At 43.9% G+C, this 26,144-nt stretch overlaps 1 protein-coding gene across 8 annotated transcripts in view; it reads right to left on the bottom strand.

Annotated features, from left to right (window-relative positions):
• Positions 1–21,126, bottom strand: part of ST3GAL6 (ST3 beta-galactoside alpha-2,3-sialyltransferase 6) — a 43,580-nt gene extending 22,454 nt beyond the window's left edge. Inside the window, exons 1-5 of one of the 8 annotated variants that reach the window (XM_052665318.1) lie at positions 20,803–21,126; positions 20,574–20,728; positions 4,785–4,884; positions 3,908–3,976; positions 2,445–2,522 (exon numbers count right to left, since the gene is read on the bottom strand). In XM_052665318.1, coding sequence (XP_052521278.1) covers positions 2,445–2,522; positions 3,908–3,976; positions 4,785–4,873 — 236 coding nt within the window. In that variant the 5' untranslated portion in view covers positions 4,874–4,884; positions 20,574–20,728; positions 20,803–21,126. Of the gene's footprint in view, positions 1–2,444; positions 2,523–3,907; positions 3,977–4,784; positions 4,885–11,825; positions 12,571–15,889; positions 16,076–19,958; positions 20,075–20,242; positions 20,263–20,573; positions 20,729–20,802 lie in introns of those variants that run through there. The other 7 variants (XR_008202051.1, XM_052665293.1, XM_052665309.1 and 4 more) reach the window with 7 other exon arrangements.
• Positions 21,127–26,144: the final 5,018 nt, after the last annotated feature.

The following is a 26,144-nucleotide window of genomic DNA, read 5'->3' as shown; positions in this document are numbered from 1 at the left end:
GTGGGCCAACATAACAAAATAGGAGGCATTACTTTTAGAGCAGTTTCCATATTTTAACTTGAAAATATTATCTCAAATACACACTCAAATACACAGTTTCTTGAGGAGAAGTGCACCAGTTTCAAATAAAGGTCACTTTATGGCTGCATTGACATTATTAAGTAGTTGGGGGCAACAGGAGTAGACCCACACAGCAAAAAGGTATGAAGTTTCCATTTTGGTTTGGATTAACATTAGGAGAGTCCCACCTACAAAGGGTACGTTCCTGCAGCACACCTTGTGACATAGCACTGTCTGAAAGGAGACTATTGCATGCGTGCCACAATTGCTCTGCAATGGGAAGCACAGTGCATGGGAATCACAAGATTTCCCTCAAAAAATACATTGCTCCTGCAAACTGGAACAGGAAGGCATCAAGATGCATGCAAGATCAAGAAAAGGTCACTTCTTCAAAAGGCAATAGCCACAGCCAAGGGTTGTTTTACAGCAGGGAAGAGACTCTATTATTCTATCTGCTTAATATTGAGACAAATGAGTAAATCAATCCAAGTCCTGCCGCATGCTACCATGCCCTCAGATTCACCTCATAGTTAAGTCAACTTCTGCTCATCAAACCAGCTGACTTTTCAATGATCCTGCATACTAGGTCTTAAAAATGTATTAAAATATAAACACAAGTATGCAGCTACAGGGAGAAAAATGGAGTGCTGCCACAAGCAGCACATGACTTGCTACTCCATTAAGAATATTAACAGTTGTATACACACACCTTCCTCTAACAGTCTCATAAATCAAGTGTTTCATTCTTTAAGTTCCACATATTCAGAAGGTATGCAAGAATAAAAACAATAAAAACTACACATACCAAAAACTGGGCTATAGGTTAACCAAGCAGATCAGCTAATTTTGAGACATTATGCACCAAATGCCCATACTAAATTAGTAACTTGCCTTGCTGTTCAAAAGCAGCTGGGAAGTTTAGCCATAATGAATAATTTACCTACTGCAAAGGGATTCTTAATTCTAGCTCTTCTAGCGCTGGTTCTTTTCCAACAATTTAACCAGGTTAGACATCCCCTGAACACCCTCAGGCTACTACAAAGTGCACAGACCAGATCTTCAGCTCACAGAAGCTATTGCTGTAAAGGAGCTATGGAAATATCGAAGATACTCAGTTCTCACTCTGAACCTCCCTCCAGAAGTGAAGTATGCATTTCCAAGTCCTTCCCTGCCTCTCTGATCAGGAGCTGATCTACCCTGTTGTGCCTGTCACCAGGACAGCCTGGGAACGCAGTAGGCAAGGAACCTCAGTCAGTCTCTGAGCCAAGCAGCTAAGCAAGACCCACAGACTAAGGGATAACAAGCTTTGAGAAGGAGAAAGCTCATGATCCTTGAATGTTCTTTGATTCAGTGCTATTAAAGTACTATTTTCTTGTACACAAAAAGGAAAAAAAAAAAAAAAAGGCATATTTTAAGAGCCCTTTGGCCAAAACTTGATCTAAACATCTTCCCAAGCTTTTCTCGGGCCACACTCAATGCTTGCTCAGATAAAACACAAAGTCAAAGCCAACAATATGCCTTGTCTGCTTCTGCTCCTGCAGCGCTTCTTAGATCTTTAAGACACACTTCTAATAACAAAAACTACCAGCATTTCCTCACAGACACGTTGGATGCACTTCTGAGATCAGACATCTCCATTGTTTTGGGTAGAAGCTCTACTTTTCAGTTGAATGCTTCTTACTCAAGGGAAGTTTCTTCTGTTATCTTAAAGCAAAGGACAGCTACATGCAATTCAGCAGCACCCATCAGAGGAACAAAGCTGCGGACTACTCCAAGCTTCATGAAAATTGAATTCCACTAAAATTAAAAATCCACTAAAAGTTTGGGGGGGGGGGGGGGAAATCCTGTTTCATTAAAGACTGAATGAATTTTTTGCACATTTCATACTCTTCTCTTTGGGGGGGAAAAAAAAAAAAGAAGAGACTTTCAAAACTTGTCTGGCTCCTGATTGCTAAAGAAGTGCTTAGCTATCAAAAAAAACCCCTTAATTTTAATTCAAGGCTCTTAACAGCAAAATAGCTGAGTCTTAATCTTGGATGCAAAGGTTTCTTCTATGAGAAAAACATGAGCAGGGAAGAAAAAATAAGGGCTTGTCTTTTGATCAAGGAAGTAGTTTCACTGTTACTAGCTGCAATACATGAAATGGTATTTATTTAAGCAGTATATACAGGAGCAAATTGAGTTATTTGTGCTGTATCACTCTGATGTTGAACGACGACAATGTGGCACAGCCCAAAAAGAAAACAAAATAAATGAATACAAACTCAAGGATGTACTTACAAAAATCAAAATGTGAAACAGTCCAGAACACGTAAATTACAAATATTTCTACCTAAGTCAGTACCACCTTTCCATCTCTCCACTCCTTCTCACAGAGTACTCACTCCAGTAAGGATTCAAATGCTGGTTTCAGAAGACAAGTGTCCAGTGCGTTCCTTCTCTCCACAGCCGTAGGTGGCAGCCTACAAGAGAGGATTTTCAAAGACATAACAAAAAGAGTAATAGATAGTGACAACAAGGTAGTGAAGCTTGGACAACCAAAACTAGCAAGCTGATTACCCAGTTAACACTGTGCAAATGGGAAAGCTTGGCCTTTGCTGGTATCACAAAGATGGATCCTCCTGATTGTGATATGATTATTGTCACTAGTAAGGCTTTTATTGCACAGTGCTGCCCAAGGGGCCCACAGCCTCCTTTGACAGGTAGCACCTAAAGTAGCCATAATCAGAGGTTCTCAGGATCTCAGAACTACCTGGAGAGAAGCAGCACACCTCAGTTGAATCACCCCTGCAGCCTACAAGATAGCTGCACCAGCTATCCTCAGAGAGTCGGAACCTCAGAGGAGAGGGGAACCATGTAGGGTGCTTCAAGGAAAATTAAATTACATGAATATAAGTCATTCCCTCATAATGAGGCTAGAAAGCCAAGACTTATATTTCTAGACATGTTCCCAGCTCAGCGCTTTTGCTTCTTCAAGAACACGAAGCTCAGAAGGGAGGGTAAAGTTCAGTGAGAGCAAAGCCTGCGTCTGGGTTGCATTAGGAACGGAAGGATGAAAACACCACATTAGAGACACAAGTCATACAGACCATTAAGGTTAATTGCTTTCAGTAACCTCAAGTTGTCACATGAATACTGACACCGAGAAAGCATCCTGTGAAATGGATCAGCTGGTCAGCTCATTGCTTTCCAGCACCAGCCTCACAGACAGCATTTTGCAAGATAGCTTCAGAGGTAACGGAGACCTTCTTTCAAGTTTTAGCACAGGCTGTCATTCGACTCATAAACCTAATTGCAGGAATTTACCAGCACAGGATTTGTTTATACAAGCACTTCCATATCATACAAATGAACTCCACCTCTGATTGCTTCCTAAAATTAAACACATATATTGCTCTCATCTGTAATTTTAACTCATATTTAACTCTGCATTGCTCAAGTTTGGAAGCTGTAAACAAACATCCTTTCAACAATTTTCTGCTTTCTACAGATAGCCACAGTTAAGTGGCCATAAATATTAAACAAACACTGGAAATATGAGCAAATTCCTTTGAGCAACCTGACCTAGCTGTAAAGTCTCTGCACATTGCAGAGGAGTTGGACTAGATGACCAATGAAGGTGCCTTCCTACTCAAAACAATTCTAGGATCCTTTCTGCCAGTCATGCTACAATTATGTTCATAATACTCCATGGGCACAGTTATACAAAGATCAATTGAACCGAGGCTATGGATTTTAGACTCACTCCCTCCCACTTACCCAAAAAACAGACAGGGGAAAAAAAAAGAAGAAAAAAATACCACAAAAACAGGACCACACACAAAGAACACTCAGCTGCTGAACTTACTGGGTAACTCCACTAGCCTCATTGGAAGAAGGACCCCTCACAGAAGAAGTCTGTCCATAAAAGCTAATCCTGCAAAAGGGGAAATGGTTTAACACTGAGGTTTGCTATATACAGAAACCACAACAGAGAGCCATTCATATCAAATGTATGCTGTAACTGAGATAAACACAAGTAAGCTTTTAACAGTAATGTTTGGCTATCACGATAGTCTTCATAACACAAGCAGAGCTCTGGTCACACCAGTGCAAACTCCAACGGAAACTCAGCTTCTGCAATAAGTTTAGGTCCCAGGCCACCTGTCATGTGTGCCCTGGAGACAGCAAGGGCTCACCTTCCAGAATTTTGTCTATGGGACTTTGTAAGCTTCAGTTTTGCAAGAAGGTGGTCGTTCTGCATGCAGATACTCATTCTCATGTGTGGGGCAGGTCACTCCCATGTCATTTATCTATGGTAGCAAGCCAACGCTAAACATGCAAGGCAGGAGCGGACACAGCGCAGACAAATGGCACATAGATGAGACCTTTCTCATCACAGGAGCACCTATTTTCATGGAACTCGGAGTGGCTTCCTATCTTTGAGGACTTTAACTCTCCATAAATCTAGCTGTACGTCGTCTGCTAAGCTTAAAAATGATATGAGAGGAAGGGTGGCAGGACAGAGCAATCACAGTCATTCCCTCACTCTACCCACAAAAAAGTAAAACCAAAAACAAAGACAACATAACAGAAGAAAAACAGAAACACACATACGCCCACACTAATCATACTTTCTATCTATTACTCATAGACAACTGTTCAGCAACATATTACTAACAGTCACATATCTCAGACAGCCATGAGGGTATTTGCACTATAAGCAAAAAAAAGTGTCACCATACCAGTAGAAGTTATTTCTCCACAGATTTCCATGCAATATACCATACATGACTGCAGCAGCCAGGATGAAAAACAGAAGAATTCGTTTCATGACTGGTAGACCTGAAATAAGAAAACAAGAAATTTAAATCCAAGTTACAATATCAAAATGAACTTTCATGCAACATCTTGCAACCTATGGAAGGAAACCACTATTATTACAGCCAGTCTCCATCACCACAAATTCGACAGTTTCTCAAACTGAGAATTTGATTTCTCAAACTGAGTCCCAGTGACAGGAGTTGAATGCTGCTCTGCATCTAACACACAAGCTTACTCTGCACAGTGACGCAAATACTGAGAAAGGCTCACTTTAGGTTCACTTTAAAGACTGTGCAGAAAGACAGGTTCTTCCAGAGGTATGTCAGAGCCAGAGCTCCACTTTGCCCACCGGCATCCCAAAGAAATCAGCCTCACAAGACAGAAGATAGCCTTTGCAGCTACCTGTTCTTCTCTTCCTTCTTACCCCTCCCACTGTCTTTTTCATAATTACACAGTCAAACCCGCATGCACACTCTGCAGGATGCAGATAGGCTGACACTGATGAATCTGCCACAAACTGCTGCTGGCTTCTAAAGGACTACTGAATATCCTTAAAGTCCAGTTTTGGCCATTTAAAGCTGCACTGAAGCTGCCTGCTCACACCCTCGTACCCTGCTCGTTCTCCAGTTCCTGACACAGGCCAGGCTTCACTGCCTAATAAAAGAAGAATGCTACATTTATGCATAGTACAGCAAGAGAGAGAAGTTAGGGCCCAATCAGTGGAAAGTATTTAGGAACTGGTAAGTTTGGGAGAAACAGCAGAGAAAATGCTTGGTTTTCAAGTCAAGTTTTCACCTCATTGCACAGATTAGTAAATCCAGAAGATAAAGTAGAAATACCAGAAGCTTGTGCTCCTACAGACACGCAGGGGAAAAGTTCTGCATTGCCCACATCTTAACAGACGGAGCTGCCCTTTCAGGAGCTATGAATGAATCGTTGTTGCTTACCCCTCTTCAAAGTCCAAAATAGACATTCTGGCCACAAACTACTGTGGAAATTTACTTGAGAGCTATATTCTTCTATTATTTTGACCACTCCCCCCATCACAGAAAGGGAAAACAGGTTCAGTGCGCACAATGCATAAACACCTACTTGCACATTTAATGTATTTTAAAGTGAAGGTAACAAATAGGTCTCCCACAGAAGCAAGCCATATCCAAACAACCGTAGTGCTGTGCTTTCCAAAACAAACCCTTTAGCTTTCTGATGTGGATTTCAGGGGCTTTTCTTTTTTTTCTTTTTTTTTTTTTTTTTTTTCATTCCCTATTCCTTCATGGAATATTTAGAGCTGCTGTTATTTTAAGCTTGCACTTCAGAGCATGAAGACAACAAAAGCTGAGGTATGAACAACTGAAGCGATCCATAAGCAGTATGTTTAAAAAGCAAACTACTGCTACTCACAGATTCCACCCTGAAGAAATACCTATCAGTGACCCATTTGTCACACTGAGTGCAGAAAACCAATAACTTCCTTATTATTTCTTTTTATTTCTACATTCTTTGCAGAGATTGAACTGTAGGGTCAGGGACAAAGTTTTATGACCTTGCATCCACCAGTAACAAAGTCATTCAATGAGCAAGCTATAATCTGTCGATCTCAAGTATACTTCCAAGTCTGTCCTGCTCTCTTCTAGATGGAATACCACAGGAGGCAGCTATTACCATTTCAACCTTTTTTAGTCAAGTCTTATTAGCTGCACGAAGTGACTCATTCACTTGGAAAATATACTGTTCAATTTTGTTATTTTGTTTTCTTTTCTCCATGAAATTGTTGGCATTCTTGCATCCCCCTACTCTGCAAATAATTGCTAAAATATACCACTAAGGTAGAAATCAACAGTTTACATTTTACCCCCTAATTCAATCAATTCAACTGATTGTATTACTGATTTCACCAACTTCAGTGTAAATTGATAAAGCTCCATTGACAGAGAACCTTGCTGACAGGTCAGATGAAGCTGCATGTAACAGAGATAAGGCAAAGCTACCCAGTAAAGGAGCACTTAGCATCAAAAATACTGTTCATAACAGTACCATTCACAGAAAGGAAAAAAATAATTCTCCTCTAAAGTATTTACAAAGATACTGACAGAGCCTGCAAAGCATTATTGAAAATAAGTCATCATGCTTCTTCAAACAAGATTATAAGGAATCAGTAACAACTTTCAGCACCTTATGTAGGACATTCATTCTGGCACATGCACACAACTGTAAGCATACATTCGGGGTGTTTCTAACTCAGCTCTTAGGAACACAGAATGGTCTTTAATTACGTAAGTGCCTCCTCACCATCCCATCCCCCCATGCCTGGCTTCACTCAGGGCTTTGAGGAGACAGCTCTGTAATCAAGGAAATCCTTTTTTAAGTGAAGACTTTCTTAACCTGGTTTAGTAAATAGGAATACCGCCTTATTTGCTGAAGAAATTATGAGTTTATTTTTAAATGGTGACAGTGTTTTCCCTTCCCCTTTTAAAAATAGATGACTGTTAGAGAAAGTTAGTGAAGCAAAAACAAACTTCCGTGACACAAATATTGCTCTAGAAAATTCCTATAGTGAGAGATGCTAGAAAATATGGAATTGGAAAGATGTGCTTTGGTTGTAAAATGCAGTCTTGTTCCAGCTTGCTCATTACAAGACTAGGCATCTAGATTTAAGTTCATCTATTTAACTGACAGAGCTCATGGTGTCTTTAAGTCAAGGTTGACCAAGGTTAAGTAAAGCAAGAAGGGCAAGTCTGGAACTCTACTATTCAGTTCTCTCTTCTTACTAAAAAGCCTCCAATAGCACATGATGAAAGACGTGTGGAAGCCAGCATATCAGCAAGCACCCAACATGCACACTGCTACTTTTCTGAAAGCAAGCGACTGGATGCATAAAAAAAGAATAATGATCGCTTTTTAACAGGAATCTAAACTAACTTCTGCTCAACTTCCCACCCTGGCCAAGTAGAATGGCATTAACAGAATTAGGCATGACCAACAGCTATGGAATTACAAGATTTCCAAGATCAGCCGACACCTCTTTGGGACAGGAGGGTGCTTTCTCCAGCTCCCCACCAAACCACCATGGGGTGCACTGGATATGTGATACGTAAGCTCTATAAGAAGGCACCTTTTTGTTCCCCTTGGTGGAAGCAGGGAACTAGCATCCTTGCCAGAAGTGCATCCTTATTTACACTACTATTTAATCTGCTACTTCAGTAAGTGCTGTGTCTGATAGGAGCCAGTATTTCATAGCCTATTTCATAGTACAGTTACACATGCAGTTAATGGAGCTGTACTGTAGGGTAAGAACAATCATGCAGGCAGCTACAGAATCACAGAGTCATAGAATGGCCTGGGTTGAAAAGGACCACAATGATCATCTGGTTTCAACCCCCTTCTATATGCAGGGTCGCCAACCAGCAGCCCAGGCTGCCCAGAGCCACATCCAGCCTGGCCTTGAATGCCTCCAGGGATGGGGCATCCAGAACCTCCTTGGGCAACCTGTTCAGTGCGTCACCACCTCTGCGTGAAAAACTTCCTTCTAATATCTAACCTAAACCTCCCTTGTCTCAGTTTAAAACCATTCCCCCCATTTCCTATCACTATCCACCCTTGTTAACAGAGGGTGGTTTGTTTTTGTTTTTTACAGCTGATTGATCAGACAACCACAGGATCAACATTATGATCCCCTTCCTTCATAACTCCTATAAAGCCTTCTTTTTGTTTTCATGCTTAATACTAAACCAGCAGCAATATAATGCTGGAAGCTTTGCCATCCATCCTTGTTATTTTACTAAGGACCCTAGAGGATTAGTAAAGTAAACCATTAATAAATATTTAACTAAAAAATGGTTGCTACTGAATTGAGTACTACTCATCTTAAAACAGTCTTTGCTCCATACCCAGTCTTGTGATAGTTTAACTTCTTGCTGCTGCAATTAACTGACAGCATAAAAAAAGTTCTCTCAGGCCTCACATTCCTACCCTTGTAGCTGTGGGGGAGGAAGGGCAGCAAGCTTCAAAACGTGCATGGAGTGAATCTTGTAATTTAAAGGGACAGTGGGGGGGAAAAAGAAAAAGAAAGAAGTACTTGTGATTGCCGGCCTTGCAATACTGTTTCCTTTTGGTCTGCACTTACAGGTGATGAAATAGCCCCATAGCAGAATGACAAACAAGATACCACTCTCATATGATCATTTTTCTCAGGTTAAGTTGCCAAAATGTGGGCATATTATAACACATCTATATATTTCTACTGCTACATCTATAACCAGTCACCATTAACTCATCCAGCTCTTGCCTTTAGCACATGCAGCATAGTTCGTTATTTCCCTTATTTTCCAGGAAATACCACAACAGACAATAAAATAGCACTGCAGTAGTCTTAAAGGTACTGCTGTGGCTGAGTAAGTCCAGTGTCTTCCCTTACACACTTTCAAAAAGAAGTTTCTCAATTTCCAAAGCTCCCTTTCAATGTTAGATTACTATAAAACAGAATTCCTCAGAAACATTAGTTTAAATTAGAAGAGCAGATAGGATTATTCTAGCAAAGTGACTTTGAATTAAAAATACATTTTTAAGCCTGTAGCAATAATTTGGTTTTGGAGTGCTGAGTTTAACAGTACCTTAACTGGAAAACCTTCTGTCTAGTCTGCCCCTCCTAATACAAAAATAAAGCTGTTATTCTTCCTCTTGCAGATCTGTAAAATCACAACACCATAAAGGCTCATTCCAACAAGTAACATATCTCCTGCAGCACAGATGAACATCGCTAACTTGGGGTTACAGGGCAGCCCTACAGAGATCCAAATCCAACCAGTGGCTTTGGAAGGGAGGAAGAGAAACAGTAACTCCTGGATTCTCATCTAAATGATGCTTTGTAAGTATCATATATTTCATATATTTTCTAAACCTTGCCTACAGTCACAATCAAGAATAAGATAAAGTCCATTTTCTCAGTTTCTTTGCCTACGTTTATGCCTCTACCTGAGGACTAGGAGAACAAGACAAGTTTCTGCAATAAAAACCACATCAGCTGGAAACAGATTTTCATACACTCTGTCTATTCTGCCCCTCTACAGTCCTTACCCCAAAATTTCTCTTTATCATTTTTAAATTCTTCCTGTGCATTTGAACGCTGAAAAGAACTTATCTCCATGCCCAGCAGCAATGGAGCTCTAGTGCAGCACAAAAACCTCTGAGTTCTGTCAAAAGCTAACCCATAACCTATGTAAAATCCAAAGCACATATAAGCTGAGCAGAAATAGCTCTGCTTCCTCAACTCTCAAAGCTTTAAGCAAAGCAAACGCTATAAATCCAGTTCTAACTGCATAAAAAATTAAAATGATAAATGAGAATGAAACACACATTAGATAACACAGTCTTGATGGAATGATCATAGAATGGCCCAGAGTTGAACAGGACCTTAAAGATGATCCAGTTCCAATCCCTCTGCCACAATCCAACCCACCAGATCAGGCCACCCAGGGCTCCATCCAGGCTTAATGAACACATCCAGGGATGAGGCATCCATAGTGTCTCTGCGCAGACTGTTCCAGAGCATCATCACTCTCTGAATAAATAGTTTCTTCCTAATATCTAATCTAAATTTCTTCTCTTTTAGTTTAAAGCCATTCCCCCTTGTCCTGTCATCACTGTTAGGCTGTCATTTCCCCAGCTCTGTTATACTCTCCTGGATTTAATACCGAAGGCTTTAGCCAGCCTTCAGATGGACTCCTATTTATACATTACACATTCTAATTGTCAATCCGTACCCAATAGAGCAAAACACAGAGGGAATGGGACGTCTGAGTTCATGCAGGCTCCTCCCACACTCTGCAGGGCCAACACGGCTCCTTTTCAGACCATTTTTTTCCTTTTCCTTCAGATCTTCTTCCAGAAAGACAAATACAAACAAGTCTCGCAACATGCTCCGGGGGCTGGAGTTCAAGTCCTTTTCTCCTTATACCTCAACATGCAAAACTGAAAAGATTTCTGTTGCTTAGGACAGCTGCTCCTCCTGAAGAAATAGAGCATGATAGTTTTGCCTCTCCAGATCCTTTTAAGTGAGCAAACATACTAAAGAAAACACACATATACTATACAAAGCTTGAGAAAACAGAAAACTTAACAAAGACAAACCTCACCACAACATCACTTGCATTCACAGCCAGTGGTGCTATCTTAGGAGTGCCTGCAGAATCAGAGGCTCAAGGTCAAGTCCTTTGGATACCCAGATAAAAAAGGTGGGGAGAGGTAGAAGGAAAAAAAAAACCAAATAGCCAATTTTGGAAATAGCCAAATTAGGCAGGTCTCAAAATGGTTCAGTCACAAACCATATCAGATCACAACATTTTCCCCAGAGACCACGACTGATCTAGATAAAGAAGGAACAATCAGAGAATTTTACCACCTGTGTGATACACGCACATTCAGGTACACCTGTCTTGTAACAATACTAGAGTGTCCAAAACACCCAGCTCTGGTTGATTTGGAGCCAGGGACTTAATCTCAGCTCTCACAAAAGCGACTGGGAATCACGCAACTGAATCTACCAGTCAGTTTGTGGAGATTACATTATACAGATTTGCACGGAATAAACAGGCAAGCAAAAAGGTGTGAGCATACAGAATGGAGGTTTCACCTTCACTGAAATAATGCACAAAACACACATGCAGTCACAGCTCCAAGAAAACCGCAGTCACTGTTTTTCACCATGCTGCTTTTCATCTTGCCTCTGCTGCTTAAAAATAACAATATCAGCAAACACCATGAACATCCCCACCAGCAAAAACTAGCTTTTTGGGACGCTATCTTCCCCTAACAGCAGAGCTGGCACATCCGTCTGCTGGGGCACATATGTGCCAATGGAGAGCTCGAGAATGTAGAAGCAGGAATGTAGCAAAACAAGTCAGTGAAAAGCATAAAGCTAATTTAATTGAGAGAGTGGGGGAATGGTGGCAAGTGGTAGCACTTACCCCACACTGCTAGCAGGTCTTGCAAGCTTCCCAGGGTAGTGATCCTAACAGATCAGAAGTAAGCAAGCTTCGGGACACCAATAGTTTCAGCAGCTTCTTTGATAACATGAATGCCTGACATTTCCAGTATTCTCAATTCAGTACTGCAATGAATATATTAATGTTGCCTCTGGGTCATGAAAGTTAATCAGAAAACTCACCTTCCCTGCTAACTACTAAAAACTAAATCAAAAGAGACACTGTGCAATTGGAGAAGTTCAAATATTGCAAGTATTAGGGTTTTTTTTTCCAAGAGCTTTCTTTACAGTTTAATTTTCTCGCCACTAAAGCTCAAAAATATCTCCAACAACTCCACACATGGTAAGAAAAGCTCAGACAGCAACTTCATAGCTGAGAGTGCTTTGTGGGTGTAAAGTGTTTTTGAGCTAACAAAGAACGGTTGTACAGGTAGCAGCAGAGTGCCTGCGGGCTTTTAGTGCTTTGTTTCATTTCTTAAATGTGTCTTAAATAGGAAAAGCCACCAAATACAATCCTCAAACAGTACTTAACCTGAGCATTTCCACAGCTACAAGATTCATACCATAGTTGAAAGACAGGGTTCTAAAGAACACGTAATGCAGAACGTGAAATCTTACTGATGTTTGCTGAATGGGAAAAGTTACTAAGAAGTCTACATCGCAGAATAAAATCAGTTCATATCACAATGCATTCCTCACTCTTTAAGATAATAAAAAGTAAAAAAGGATGTTTTTCAAAACTCATGAGCTTTCACTGATGTAGCTGTAGCTGACTTCAGCATTAGGAGTACCACTAATTGCATGTTTCCTTAGACAACACTGAAACCAAATTCACAATAAGAACTCAGGGCAAAGATGTGGGCAAAAAGGCAAATTCAGAACTGGAATTGTTCACAGCACAGCTGTGTTGGCTGTTACAGAGGAGCTCAGCTCTTAAAGAATACTTCACACGTTCATTTACATGTTTCTGTGTCATAGTTACAGTGACTTGGTGCTATAAAGAGACACAACAGCCCATGTTGCAGTGCTGACTATTAGGGGCAGTCAGCCTGCGCTGGCTTTCTGTGCCCTGATTTATGCACCTTTGTTTCCTTGCCTGTACATAAGGAAAGCTAATTACCTCTGACAGTAATCTTCAGTTGCCATCTGTCTGAGAGGAAAGCTGCCTTAATCAGTCAGTAGGGAATGCTGGGAAGGCTTATATGCTTTTCTCAGTGCTACACAGAGATCCCTTCTTCCTCCAGAAACATGAGTATTTATGTATCAGCATTTGGGACGGTTGCTTCTGAAGAGGACACTCACCCCTAAAATCACAGCAGCCCAGAGGAGTGTATCATCCTTCCACACACTCTCACATCCTCACAGTCCTTCTACTGCCATAGCTTCAACACCTACCACCGCTGCTGAGAGCCATGGGGCACAAAATGTACGCAGGCCAGCTCTCTTGGTGGGATGGCCACAGGCACACAGTCCTGTCCTTCCCACAGCCCCCTACCTTCACACGCCATGCTCACTGCCAGTCATCAGCTCCTGGCATCGCTTTCGCTTGTTACTTTCTCAGCCAGTTCTGGTCTGCTGGAAGTGAAACAGCATCTATTGCTGCTGTAGGAGTCTCGGTTTCCACAGCTGTTCAAAGCTCCAACAAAACAAGCAGGATCTTTCTCAGGGCTGTGATATTTTTAAACATGTTAGCGATCCTTCCCTACCCGATCTTTGCTAAGCATCAGATTTGACCAGGGCTGTATGCATACAGTCTCCTAGCTGAAGATAAGAGCAGCAGGTGAGCCAGCCCCATGACAGCACACAGCTCACCTCCCTGCCAGTCACAGCAGCACCATGGACCTCCTGCAGCACGGATCTGCTCCCCTGTAACCAAACCTGACTTCATGGCATATTCCCACAGCAGTGAAGTCTGATGTTTATTTCAGCTTACAGCTAGAAATGTCCAGAGCAAGGTATGCTGTAGGCAGGAACAACTGCATCATCTATCAAGGTCTTTGCTGCTCTAAGCATACGGAACCCAGCTCAGCTTCCAGCATCACCAAGATCCATTACATTGCTATTCGTGCACGGCCATTAGAGCATGAAATGCAGTACAGTAATAGGCACTTTGTGCTGCTATAGCACAAACGTTTGGAGCACGAAATGAAATTTATGCAATCATATTCTGCATGCATATGCACCTATCCTTCCTTTCCTTGTAGAGCTTTGGAGCCCCTTTGGCTAATTTCAGACAAATCTGCCAGGAGATCATAGGATCATAGAATCATTAAGGTTGACAAAGGCCTCCAAGATCATTTAGTCCAACCATCAGCCCATCATCACCATGGCCACGTCTCTCAGTGCCACAGAAATTCACATATTTGAGACCTTCACAAGTTTTGCAGAAGTTACCAAGCAGCTTTGCAGAACAAAGAAACCCTCTAAGCTTGTCTTCCATTAAAGATCAAAAAGTCTGCTTGCAAAAATACATCAGAAACTCAACTATTTCTGCTTGTCACATAATTGCGTTGCAGAAAAGTCCATATTTCCTCAACACTGTTGCCTGAATTTAAACACTTTAAATGCCGCTTTCAGACACTTACTGAGTGGCATTAGTTGAGTTCAGTCATTCAACTTAAAAAATAATAATAATGATAATCAGACACCAACCATTTGTAATAAGAAATAAGTCCTGTGAAATCCAATGAATAACATGTATGTTCTATTTTACTTCAGTGCCCTTTCCAAGGAAGCTCTGAGCAGCATTCTTCATTTAAATCAGAAACCTTTAAAGACAAAAACATCCATGTCCCAAGTTGAAAACAATAAAGGGCATGTCTTCAACACAGAAGGAATGAAAACAGCTATTCCACTTAAATTGCTCCAATTAAGATCACAGAATCAGAGAATGGCTTGGATGATGAAGTAACAGTATTTTCTTAACACGTTTTGCATGAAAAAATCAGTCTTCGGAAACGGTATTCACTGTTATTTCTGTATTTACTGTACTTCAGAAACTGTACAAATGTTATTTGTACTGCCAGTATCTGAACCAGCTGTCTAGGTCACAACACAGCATACACACCTGGCCTGTGCTCCACAGCACAAGCTGAGCAGCATAAGCAGTAGAAATTCACAGCTACGTCAGACCTGCCAGCCTCCAGCAGCAGGAGATGCTATTTAGGGAGAGCACACAGCAGACACTTTGTGGTCCATTCCCCTCCTACACGTACAGCATTTACAACAGCTCTGCAGTGGAGCTGGAGGATACATCCTTGCCCACCCATTTCAGCATCCTTTTGCCAACATCTACACTTGGGAATCGCGCAGAGAAAGAAGAGGACAACCACCAAAGGAGACTACAGAGGTACTGCAACATCAGAGCCGCTGCACCACGTGGCAGATCACTACCAAGTTCCTCTGAGAACTGGGGATTAAAACCACCACAGGCAGTTACAAAACTAGTGGATGTGGGTGGGAAGGATAGCCCTACACAGCCTTCCAGATCTTCAGCTGAGGCAAAAATTGTCTCCTCGTCTCATTAAATATTGCAAAATGTCTGGGCAAGTAGAGCAAGCTGTAGTTTTCCCTTAACTCTTTTCAGTGAAAAGCAGGCTTTTCTCAGTTAACTGAATGAGAAAGCAGTAACTTGTCTGCACACAGGGCACGACCAAGACTAGCAACCACATGCTAGCAAGCCTTGCGCACATTCACCATACGGACAAATCCTAACTTGCTCTGGTGTTTCATTAAGTGGATTTAATATTGTGTCTCCACTTAATCTTGTGCAAATTTTATGTTCAAACAAACCCTACAGGGTATCTCTCATCTACACCACTAACCCTGCTCCTGGTTTCAACTCCACACATCAGCTTCAGACTATCTGAAGCACTGTGGAGATTGAGGTGATAGCATTTCCAAGGTGCTCAGACATGACATTGATGGAGGACATAGGCAGGCAGGTTCAAGAACTTCAGAGAAACAGGAAATATCTATTTTAATTGCCAAAAGATGAGTAAGGTCATGCTTTCATTCAGCAACAGCAGTTCTTAAGCTGTCACGTACCCTCCTCACTTCCCATTACAGAACAAAAATCTGCAAGTTCCTTCCCTTTTGTGTCCCTCGCTTCATGCTGAGGTGCTGGCAGGACTCTTCCCCTAAGCAGATCGTTTCTCCCACACAGGTCATCACGTAGCCAAAAAACTGCATCAGCACAACACAGAGCAGCAAAATAAGTTTGCACAGAAAGGAGCTGCATAAGTCAACGCCTACAGTGGAAAGGAGGAAAAAAAGATGTAACAGAGACACAACCTCCATTCCTTTCTTACCCTGGGAAAAGGGACTCCTCCTCCCCTGCCTCCTGCATGATATCTTACACAGGCACACACACATCATTTACCATTAAGCAGCCACTTTGTATGCATATTTCCACTGCCTACTTCTGTTGGGGCTCAGCCCGAGCTGATGACAAGCCCCTCACTCCACTCTCATTTCACTGCTGGCCAGAGGGCTTTGAGAACAGTGGTAGTGCAAGCAAGCAGCACCAGGCTGCTGCTGTGCAAGAGAAGCACAAGTCTGCAGATCCAGCTTAAAAAAAAAGCTGCTCTGAGCTCTGCAGCAGCTGATCTTCATTTTCATATTTCCATCTCATACTCTCAAGGCTGAGAAAACATTGTTTTAAAAGAGAGTTGAAGGGCCTATGGAAATCTAAGACTGCTAGTCACCCATTTCCCAAACAGCTTTCTGTTGGCTACTGTCCCAAAAGAAAGCAATACTGCTAAGAAAATGGTAACTTCCACTCTGAACCAACAGATGTTAAGGAGAGCTTCACTGATGTAGTAAGAACTTCATTTCATTCCTGCCTGGTCTTAAAATCAGCCCCTGGTTACTCCATCCCTCCGCCTATAGGAGGGAGGATCAGCTTTGTGGTTTCTTAAGTTTTCCAGCCCTTCCTCCCCAGCCAGGGCACATGGGGGCTATTCAACTTTTTGCCTTGCTCCTCCTGGCTCCCCACGGATGCTGGAATGTAAAGAATAGCTCCAGTACAATGCACTCGGGTTTTACTGCTGCTGCCGGGGCTGGGAGTGGAACAACACAAACAGTTACACAGAGACTTCAGTTATTATCCGGGAGACGCTTAAAATTCACCCATTCTGTAGCAGTGCTGTAAAGGATCTTCCTGTTGAGATACCAACATTTCAGTTTTGCCTTCAGGAGTAAGTTATGACTGTATTCAGAACACTGAGGAGCTACTCCACCCTAGCAGAATGAATTTTAAGGACGTGATGTTTTAAAGGTGATACGTACCGAACACAGCATTACTGAAGAGTCTTGCCATAATCTGCATGCACATTTATTCAAAAGGCAGTGATACCACAAGCAAGCTCTGTGTTTCTATTTTTATTTAATAGGACACACACCAGTGAACGCTGCCTATCGCTCCTCAGCCCTTCAAGCTTTCTGCACAAAGACCAGCCACCGATAGCAGTAATTGAAACACCGAACCACAAAGTGCAGCAGATTAATTTCAATGCACTGCAGAAAGGTGACCTGCAAAGGCAACTGCAGCTTGCACGTGATGTCTCCCTCCAACCTCAGCAACCACTGCAAAAAGCTGAGGGTTCAGATTCTTCTGTAGGATGAGGATAAAAGGCAGACATGAAGATTTAACACCTACAGAAGTTCACACATCATTAAGGGGGAAGGGAAAGAAGAAAAAAAGTTGTATTTTATTTCTCCCTGAAGATTACAAATAGTAGTTAGTAATACACAACACTGCGATAGTAGAAGCAGAAAGAAAACTGGATTAATGGGAAAGTTGAGGGTTTTTTCTTGTTCTGCTGCTAAGCTCTTGGGATTTTACGTAAACAGATGGCAGAAAATAGAAACTCTGAAATAGACCAAAAAAACCTTCTACACTCAGTTACCTCAGATTAATTTCCCAGTATTTTTCATCACCTTCTTTATAAGGCTAGCACATAAAAAACATATTACTTAAATGAATGACAGCTGAGCTGTCAATCTCAGCAAACTAAACGCTTAAAAACACAGTGCATATTTCCATTTGTTGTACTGTAACACTGCAAGCATCTGTAAGAAAAGATATCAGAAGAAGCATTTCAAGCCATCTGAAATTTGTTTCTAAAACGCCCTTAACTATGGGGCCAGAGTAAAGTATCTCATACACTTACAATAATTAAAAAATAAAATAAATCAGGCTTGTAGTTAAAATAACCTGGATCTTCAGGCACAGAGATTAACAAAACGAGATCCTGTGATACACCGCAAGACATCCTGCGCAAAATAGTTTTTCCTTACAGACTCCTTCGAGGCAATGGTGCGGACAGCCTCATGGAGACTCACAGCAGTCTTCAAATTACATCTGTAAGGGATCCACTGGATTGTATCTTCTTCCAGGCAAAGCACCTGAACCAGAATGCCCAGCAACACGTGAAGGTACACGCGGAGGGTAGAAAACCACAAACCTGCCAAGGCAGACTTGGGAGAGCTCTTGTAAAGCTGGCTTGGAAGGACAGTCGTTTACTGAGAGATATTTATCAGAACATCCGGAAACCATCACCAAAAATGAGAGCAGGATAAAAAGACACTCATGGTACACGGAAGGCATCACAAAGACAACTGTCCTTCCTCACAAAAATGAGCACACAAAGAAGAAAGCTATCACACAGAAACCTCTAAAACCATCTCTACTTGTAACTTTTCAAAAGTCTGAGGAGAAAGTGAAGAAGGACCTCAAGCACTTGGCTCTGTGAATGGGATCATTCACTACGTGGGCCACTGCATTTTCCTTCTGAGGGAGGCAACACCCATATGTAATTTCTAAAGCCTCTATTTAGCAGCACACATGGTAGACATCAAAGCCCACCTTCCTTGCCTAACCAAAACATCGTAACTCACCTATTTCCTTCCACCCTTACAGTTCGTGCCCTTGTGATCCCACAGACAGCTCTGGGGTCTCGCTGCCCTGCTCTGTCCCACCCTGGAGCCACTCTATGGGCACTGCCCCAGGGCAGCCGTCCTGCTTCGGGAATGCCTGGATGCTGGGTGCCTCAGGGGATGACTCATATATTCCACATCAGAAAGGGTCTCTCACGGCCAGAAAGACCCTCGGGGTCTTGGGACCTATCCTGTGGTCCTTATTGCTGCTGTTGTTTGGTTTTTTTTTCACAGGCAGTTATCATAGGCCTGAAGAGTGACCTCACTGACTGCTTCAGCTCAGCAGACACAGATGCAAGCACCTCACCGGGCCAGACTGAAAGATCCATGGATTTATTCCATGTAGGTGGGAAGAAAAACAAAGCTATTGCTGGTGCAATCTTACATACATATTTTTCCTTCAAAAACATCACATCTGTGATCTCATCAGGTAGGAATATTTTCTTCTCCTGACATAGGTTGGTAAGAAGCAGCACTCACACACATTTCCTTTGTCTCCATGCCTTCCTTGAACTTAGTTTTCAAAATTTCAGACTGACAGGTACAACCACATTCTCCACATTAGAAACTGTGTATGTTGTTACACACAGTGAATTTTATACCATCCAGCAGTAGGAGTTGCCGGGTTACACCAAGTAATCTCATCCCACAGCACAGCCCTTCTGACATAGCTCTGCAGCCACGTTGTTCCTATGAATAGCTCTGCATAGGGTCAGTAAAGGAGAGAGACACCAAACAAACGAGGTTTTAGCAGGGTAACAGGAACTCAATGTGCACACAAAGCAACAGATAGCTCCCACCAGCCTTGGTTCCAACTGCAGATCAGGAAGAGTTCCCTTTCCTCTCCATGGAAATTTTAAGTCGAGGAAGAGCAGCGGGGCTGAGCACACGGCTTTCAGCAGCTAAAATAGAAACACCGATCCCACTGCTGAATAATAACTCAGCGCAATAACCCGGAGACTCTGAAAAGCAGACAGTACGAAGCTTCCACGGCACGTTCCCTCCACTACAAGCGCGCGCACACACACACACACACACAGCACTAATGGCTTCGCGCAGCTCAAGGCAGAGGCACCTACACAGCCATTGTTTCTCCCCCCGCCGGGCCTCCGGCCGCTCGCACAGCCGCCGCCGCCCTCCCGGCGCCCCGCGACAGCCCCGCTCACGGCGGCATTACCGGCACAAGCGGCTTAGCGGCACAGCGGCGGATCTCCCTTCTCGGCTCCGAACGGAGCCCGTCGTCGCCGCCGCCCACCGTACCCGGCCCGTTACCCGCCCGCCGCGGGCACTCACCACCCGCCGGTGGTGCCTCGAGGCTGCGGCGGCGGGGGCTGACGGTGCTCGGGACTCCGCCCGCCGCCCCGGCCCCACCGCGGGGCCGCCGCGGGGGAGCCGCGTTCCGCCACTCCGCCGTCGGGCGGGGCTACGGGGCCGCCCCCTGGCCCCCCGCCGCTGCCCCACCTGGCTGGGGGCCCCGCAGCCGCCGGGGGCCGCAGGGCGTTCCGTCACCGCCGCTCGGCGCCGGCGCTCATCCCGGCGGCAGCCCTACGGCGTGGTTGAGCCCGCGGAGCTCGGCTTTGCCAGGAAGTTTCCGAGGACCTCTGGGAAAGGTCTGGGACATCTCATCTCGGCAGCTCGAGCCAATTACGAGTGCAGCTCGCTTTCGAGACAGCTTGTGGAGGCAGGCTCCGTCCCTCTGGCAGAGCGTTCAGTTCCCGGAGTGCTTTCGGCGAGGGACGCGCGGAGCGGCGTCAGCCCTTACGGCTCTGCCTCTGAACACCGGGTGACTTACACGGAGCAGTAGCGGCTGTCGCTTTTGGTGCGTACCGGGAGGAGGCTCTGAAGCTGTAAACTTGCGTGAGGGTAGCTGGGAGCTTCCCCAGCTGACACAACGCAAGAGAACGAAGAGATGTCCCGTGGGGAAACGAGCGCTCTGTTCGCCAGCCGCTGTGAGTGCAACACCGTGTGAACCTACGCAGCTGAGCACAAAGCTAGAAAGGCTCCGTACAGCAAAAACTTACCAACTGCCAACAGGAAAGGGACTTCAAAACGCAGAGGAAAGATAACATGCAGCTTCTTATCGGGGCCGTACCGGCCGTAATCAGCTCCAGCCCGACTTACGCGCGTGTACGGCAATGATGAGGAAGAAGAGCAGGGCTTCGTTCAGCTGAGCCCCACCTGCAAAAGAAAACGTGGAAGGAAGCATGCTGCACGTTAGGATGGAGGTGGTGTTTGACTCGCGTCTGTTGAAGCTCCTCCTCAGCTTATATCGAAGCCTTCCAGGGGAGGAGAGCCTCGTGTGAGGGAAGGCACCGCGCTGCTCCATCCCCCGCGCGTCCTCCCTCACCGACTGTGCTTACACCGACTGCTGTTTCCTTCCGCCCGCGCAGCCGCCTGCCGAAAGCACTGACCCGAGCCTGGGCAGCGAGGAGAAGCAGGCCACCCGCTTCAGATGTAGAAACTGAAAAGCCAAGCAAGCTGAGGGGCACAAGGTTCTCCCTCTCCTTGCTGATTGCCACCCACGGGAAAGCCACAGGGCACCGGGGGAGGAACTGGTTCTAGGAAGCTGCTGCAGAACAGGGCTGCACCTGTGCCACCCTGTGTTACCAGCCCGGAGACAGCCGGGGCTTCCTGGAAAGCCTCTGCTTGCTGCAAGGCTTGCATTGAGATAAAACTCAATGGCTCTGCCAGCGGCAAAGGATAAAACAACGACAAAAATCACCTCGTTTTGAAAGCACGTGCTTGCATCCGTGTTGTATTTTTGTGATGGGGGCTGTACCGCACTACAGGAAAGCGGAGGGGTTGCTAATATTTTAATTGTCCTTTCCTGTCATTGCCATTTCCTGCTTCAAACATCACGATCCTCAGCGCTGCTAATCTGTAATTTTTCTACATGGTGCATCAGGAGTGTGCTGTAGCGATATGAGAGAGCATTGCTTCCTTCACTGGAAATGCAACTCCTGTGTATTTTTGGTGGTTACCATTGCCACTGCTGTGGTCAGCCTCAGAAAGTACAGAGAATGCCCAGAGGTGGAGCCTGGAAAGCAGAACTTCACTACGATCTAGATGTACGTGCAATGACATCACAGCTAAAAGATAGGAAATTCGGTCTCTTCTTAAGAGACTCTCCAACCCTGCAGCCAAACAAGGTGGCTTCAGCGTGTTCTGGACTGTGAACCTAAGTTCAGGCTGCTGTAATTTGTCTTGCCTTGAGCTGAAAATACCTTCACACTTTTGATCCCTTCTCTTGAGAGTATCCTGAGGTCTTCACCCTTCACACTTTGGCACTTAAAAACAATGCTACTTCAAAGCATTGGTTAAAATATCTGTCTTCTATTTATTATTTATTAATGCTGTTATCTTTTTCCTTTCACCTCTCGTCTTTTCTGTCCATACTCTTCAATTCACCCCAATGGGCACAAAAACAATTGAATAAAGAAAACCATATGGTTGCACAATGAAGGAGTCAGAAGTTAGGAAATAGCAAAGGACTGGCTATATTACTTCATCTCAATTCCCTTGCACATGTGTGCTTCACGACAGGCTTAAATTACATAGCTCAGCACTATGTCACTTTGGCCTTACTTTGCTTGGTGAGGCACATCCTTTGTTCAAGACACAGGATGGGCCAGTTTAGGGATGTGCCAGGTTTCTACAGCACAAGATAGTGGGACAATTCAATGCAGAGGAGCATAGGAAGCCTTGAGGAAATTGATACGATTCCTGTCTCTGTTCCAGACAGGATGCTTATGCTGCAGCTGCATCTTTTGCACATGAGTTCATGAGCATGAACTAACTTCACACCAGCTAGCTTGGGTATTAATAACAGCACAGTGTGGGTCTCTGGGCCGGGAGACAGCTGCTGGCTTGTGGATTCTGTGGGAGTCTTGCACAATGTGTGTAAGTCTAGGAAGAGCAAAGAATTCATAGTTGCAGCTGAAAAGGGGAGTGGTTTTAAACTCGGGGGATCAAGAGAGAATGGTTTCAAACTGAAATAGAGGAGGTTTAGGTTAGATATCAGGAGGAAGCTTTTCATGGTTTCAAACTGAAATAGAGGAGGTTTAGGTTAGATATCAGGAGGAAGCTTTTCACACAGAGGTGGTGACGCACTGAACAGGTTGCCCAAGGAGGCTGTGGATGCCCCATCCCTGGAGGCATTCAAGGCCAGGCTGGATGTGGCTCTGGGCAGCCTGGGCTGCTGGTTGGTGGCCCTGCATGTAGCAGGGGGTTGAAACCAGATGATCATTGTGGTCCTTTTCAACCTGGGCCATTCTATGATTCTGAAGTCCACAGGCCATACAGAGGACCCAAGAGAAGACCTGTTGCTGACGGTCTGATTCCCTTGCATTGAGGCTCTGTGTGTGACTAATAAATGAAGAGAAATGTATGTAAGACACCTGAAAACATCTCTCTCTGGAAAAGAAAAGAAAAAAAAAAAGAAAAAAAAGAAAATCTGTGAAATCCCAAATTCTACCACAATGGTTAAACAATGTAATTACAGAGTTGCTTAACAGTTCTTTCACTTCAGTTTCTTCTGGCAACTGTACCTAACCAAGGCCAGCAGCGGAATGGAAACTGCTGCTCGTTGTAATCTAAATAATACCTCTGACTGAATTCAAGGATTTAAGTGTCAATTTGAACAATGGCTGTGGTGCAAAAAAATTGCAGCATTTGCTACCTAGCCTTTTTCAAAAGGATCTGCACAATCCAGAAGTTAATAACTGAACTGTAGCACCGACAGATTTATTTGGAAGAAAGCACAAGAAATCACTTCTCTGGGATATATTCCATTGCACACAAACAGTATCAGCAATGATTTGACAATGAGTAGCCTACAAAATACTTTGTAAAAGGATGACAAGCAGGAAGTCAAATGAATGCCCCTGCAAGCAAAAACAATGCATATGACCAAAAGTCAACAGATATTTTTTGCTTTTTCTGTTCAAAACTGAACTTCCCTGAGACACAAACCTTTCCCCAAACCAATCATAAAAACCACAGAAGCTTCTAGATGCAAAGCAATAACTAAAATAAAATGGAGTCACATTTATGTGCCAGAGGAAACTTTGTGAAAGACAAAACTTTTTTTGTCTCAAAACTTGCTTCGTGAGGCCTTTTTGGTGATAAGACTCTAACTGACAACTGTGAATTCTAGGGGGGCAAGTGGAGGGTGTCACCATGCCACAGTACTTCTGCTTATGAGTGTAAAGACAAGCAGAAGTGGATAAGCAGTCTTTCTCGGGGGTGCGTCTTGAAGGAGCTGACCATTGCAGAAGGTGATAAAACTTGTGCATGGCAATGAAGGCACCACTCCCTGCTGGCTTATCTGTTGGGCCAGGTATGTCACACTAACTGAGAAGAAAGATGAAAAAAAAGAACCTGAGAAATGAGGGATGAAAGTCCATCACTAAGCTAAGGATTTTGGAGAAAAACTCCCAAAGAAACCTTTGATGGAGAACTCCCTGAGGGGAAAAACCTCTTTGAAAGAACCCCCCTATCTCCCCCAGGCCCGCTTGCTGTGAAGCTTCCTGGCTTTCTCCCATCCCCATAAGTGACTGGATGAGTTCCTGAGATCAACAGACCTGCTATGAACCTCGCTGGACCCATGGTGGTGACTATCTCTCTTGCTCTCTACAAAGACTCCATGCTTTTATTTCCTATCTCTTTTCTATCATCCATCTTCCCTTCCCCACATCCCTAAGTGACTAGCATTTGTAATGAACTGCTAACATTTGAACCGTTGTGACTTAATTTCACCATCAAGTACATATACATTAAAAGGATCTCTTCTCCTTCCTATAAAGTGGAGACACTCCTGAGTCACTGCCAAGCTGAGAAAAAGTTACAGCCAGATTCTACCCTAGCTTGCAAAATGAGAGAAAAACAAAGAGAAAAATTACAGGAAATGAAAGGAAAACCTGTTGGACATGGGAAAAGCAAAGCTTTACATAGTACAGAATAAACAGAATGGAAAGCTGCAGCATCATGAAAGGGATTTCCTTTGCTGCAATCCATTGAGATGATTTGGTAATCTGGCACTGTGCACATCCTACCATACATCCCTGACCCTAGAATTAAAATGCAATTGAGCTTAATGACTCTAAGAGATGAACATAGAAATACAGGCTATCACAATGTCCCTTTCCCACACATCTTCTAGCCTTACTGCCTACCATCAATCTAATCTAATCTCCTTTTTATCATACCATGAGGACAGCCCTGAGTCCCATGCATGTCCAATATCTCCTATGGAGCTCCAAAACCTAACTCAGCACATCCCTGTTTCACAGAGCTTCTCTTACTCCCATTGCCTGAAGTGCTAGAGAACTGCTAATCACTGCTCTGACTGCAGGAGCTGTGCTAAGAACCAGTCCTCACATAGTTTGTTCACTCGCTGATTAGTAGTTGTAAGATATTTCTCCCAGAGACTTTATGCAAGGAGACAACTTGACAAAGCCCACTCCAGGAGTCAAGTAGCCTGGGCCAGCCTCCCCACCAGCCAGTTCAGTGGCACCTGAAGTGGTGAGGACACCAGAAAGCACCTTCAGCCAAGCAAAAAGAAGACCTCAAGGTATGCACCTACACATAAGACCGTCTGCAAAGCCTAAAAATATATCATCCAGTAAGGATTAAGCATCCTTGTGCTTCACTGAGAGTGTGCTGAGGCAGAAATAGATCAAACACACCCACCTGAAGAGCGGTGTAAGCAAAACTAAAGGAAGAAGGAGAGTAAGTTCACAAAATCATGGAGAATGGATTGTGAGCAGCTAATGCTCTTCACAAGGTGAAGAATAGCATTAAACCTCAGATTCCTCCCTCCTGGTTGTAACTTCATGCCTGATAAACTACACTGTCTTATGGAACTCAAGTTTCACACATATCTGCCAACCTTTCTTGTTGCCTATTACCAGTGTGGCTCCACCTCTGTGTATTCAAGGCTAACACCAACCAAAGCTTCACAGTGCCAAGAACAGTTTTTCTCTCAGGGACAGGGGACAAGGGCTGACATTTCTTCCCCTTGCAGGAAACAGACCTTTCAAGATCCTCTTTTCCCACATGTCTAAAAGAGATGTAGCAGTCATACCTAGACTGTTGTTCACAGAGAATGCTGGCCATGGTGTCTAGCATGGGTTAGACTTGGGGGGAAGGAGAGAAGTGACACAGTGCACAGGAGAGAGCAACTAGCCAAGGGAGTGGCAGGGCGCTGGCAAACACTCATTCATAGTCTTGCTATGTCACAGCCACAGCACTGAGTGCAGCAGGGCCCTGGGCTCAGAGGAAGCAAGGAATCCTTGTTCCTGTGGCTCTGGGTTCCTACCTACTCAGCATCATGTGCTCAGCTCACTGACATAAGGTCCTTTTG

This window comes from Tympanuchus pallidicinctus, unplaced genomic scaffold (genome assembly GCF_026119805.1).
Source record: "Tympanuchus pallidicinctus isolate F22 unplaced genomic scaffold, pur_lepc_1.0 scaffold10, whole genome shotgun sequence".
Lineage (NCBI taxonomy): Eukaryota > Metazoa > Chordata > Aves > Galliformes > Phasianidae > Tympanuchus > Tympanuchus pallidicinctus.
This window is presented reverse-complemented; position numbering and strand designations above follow the sequence as displayed.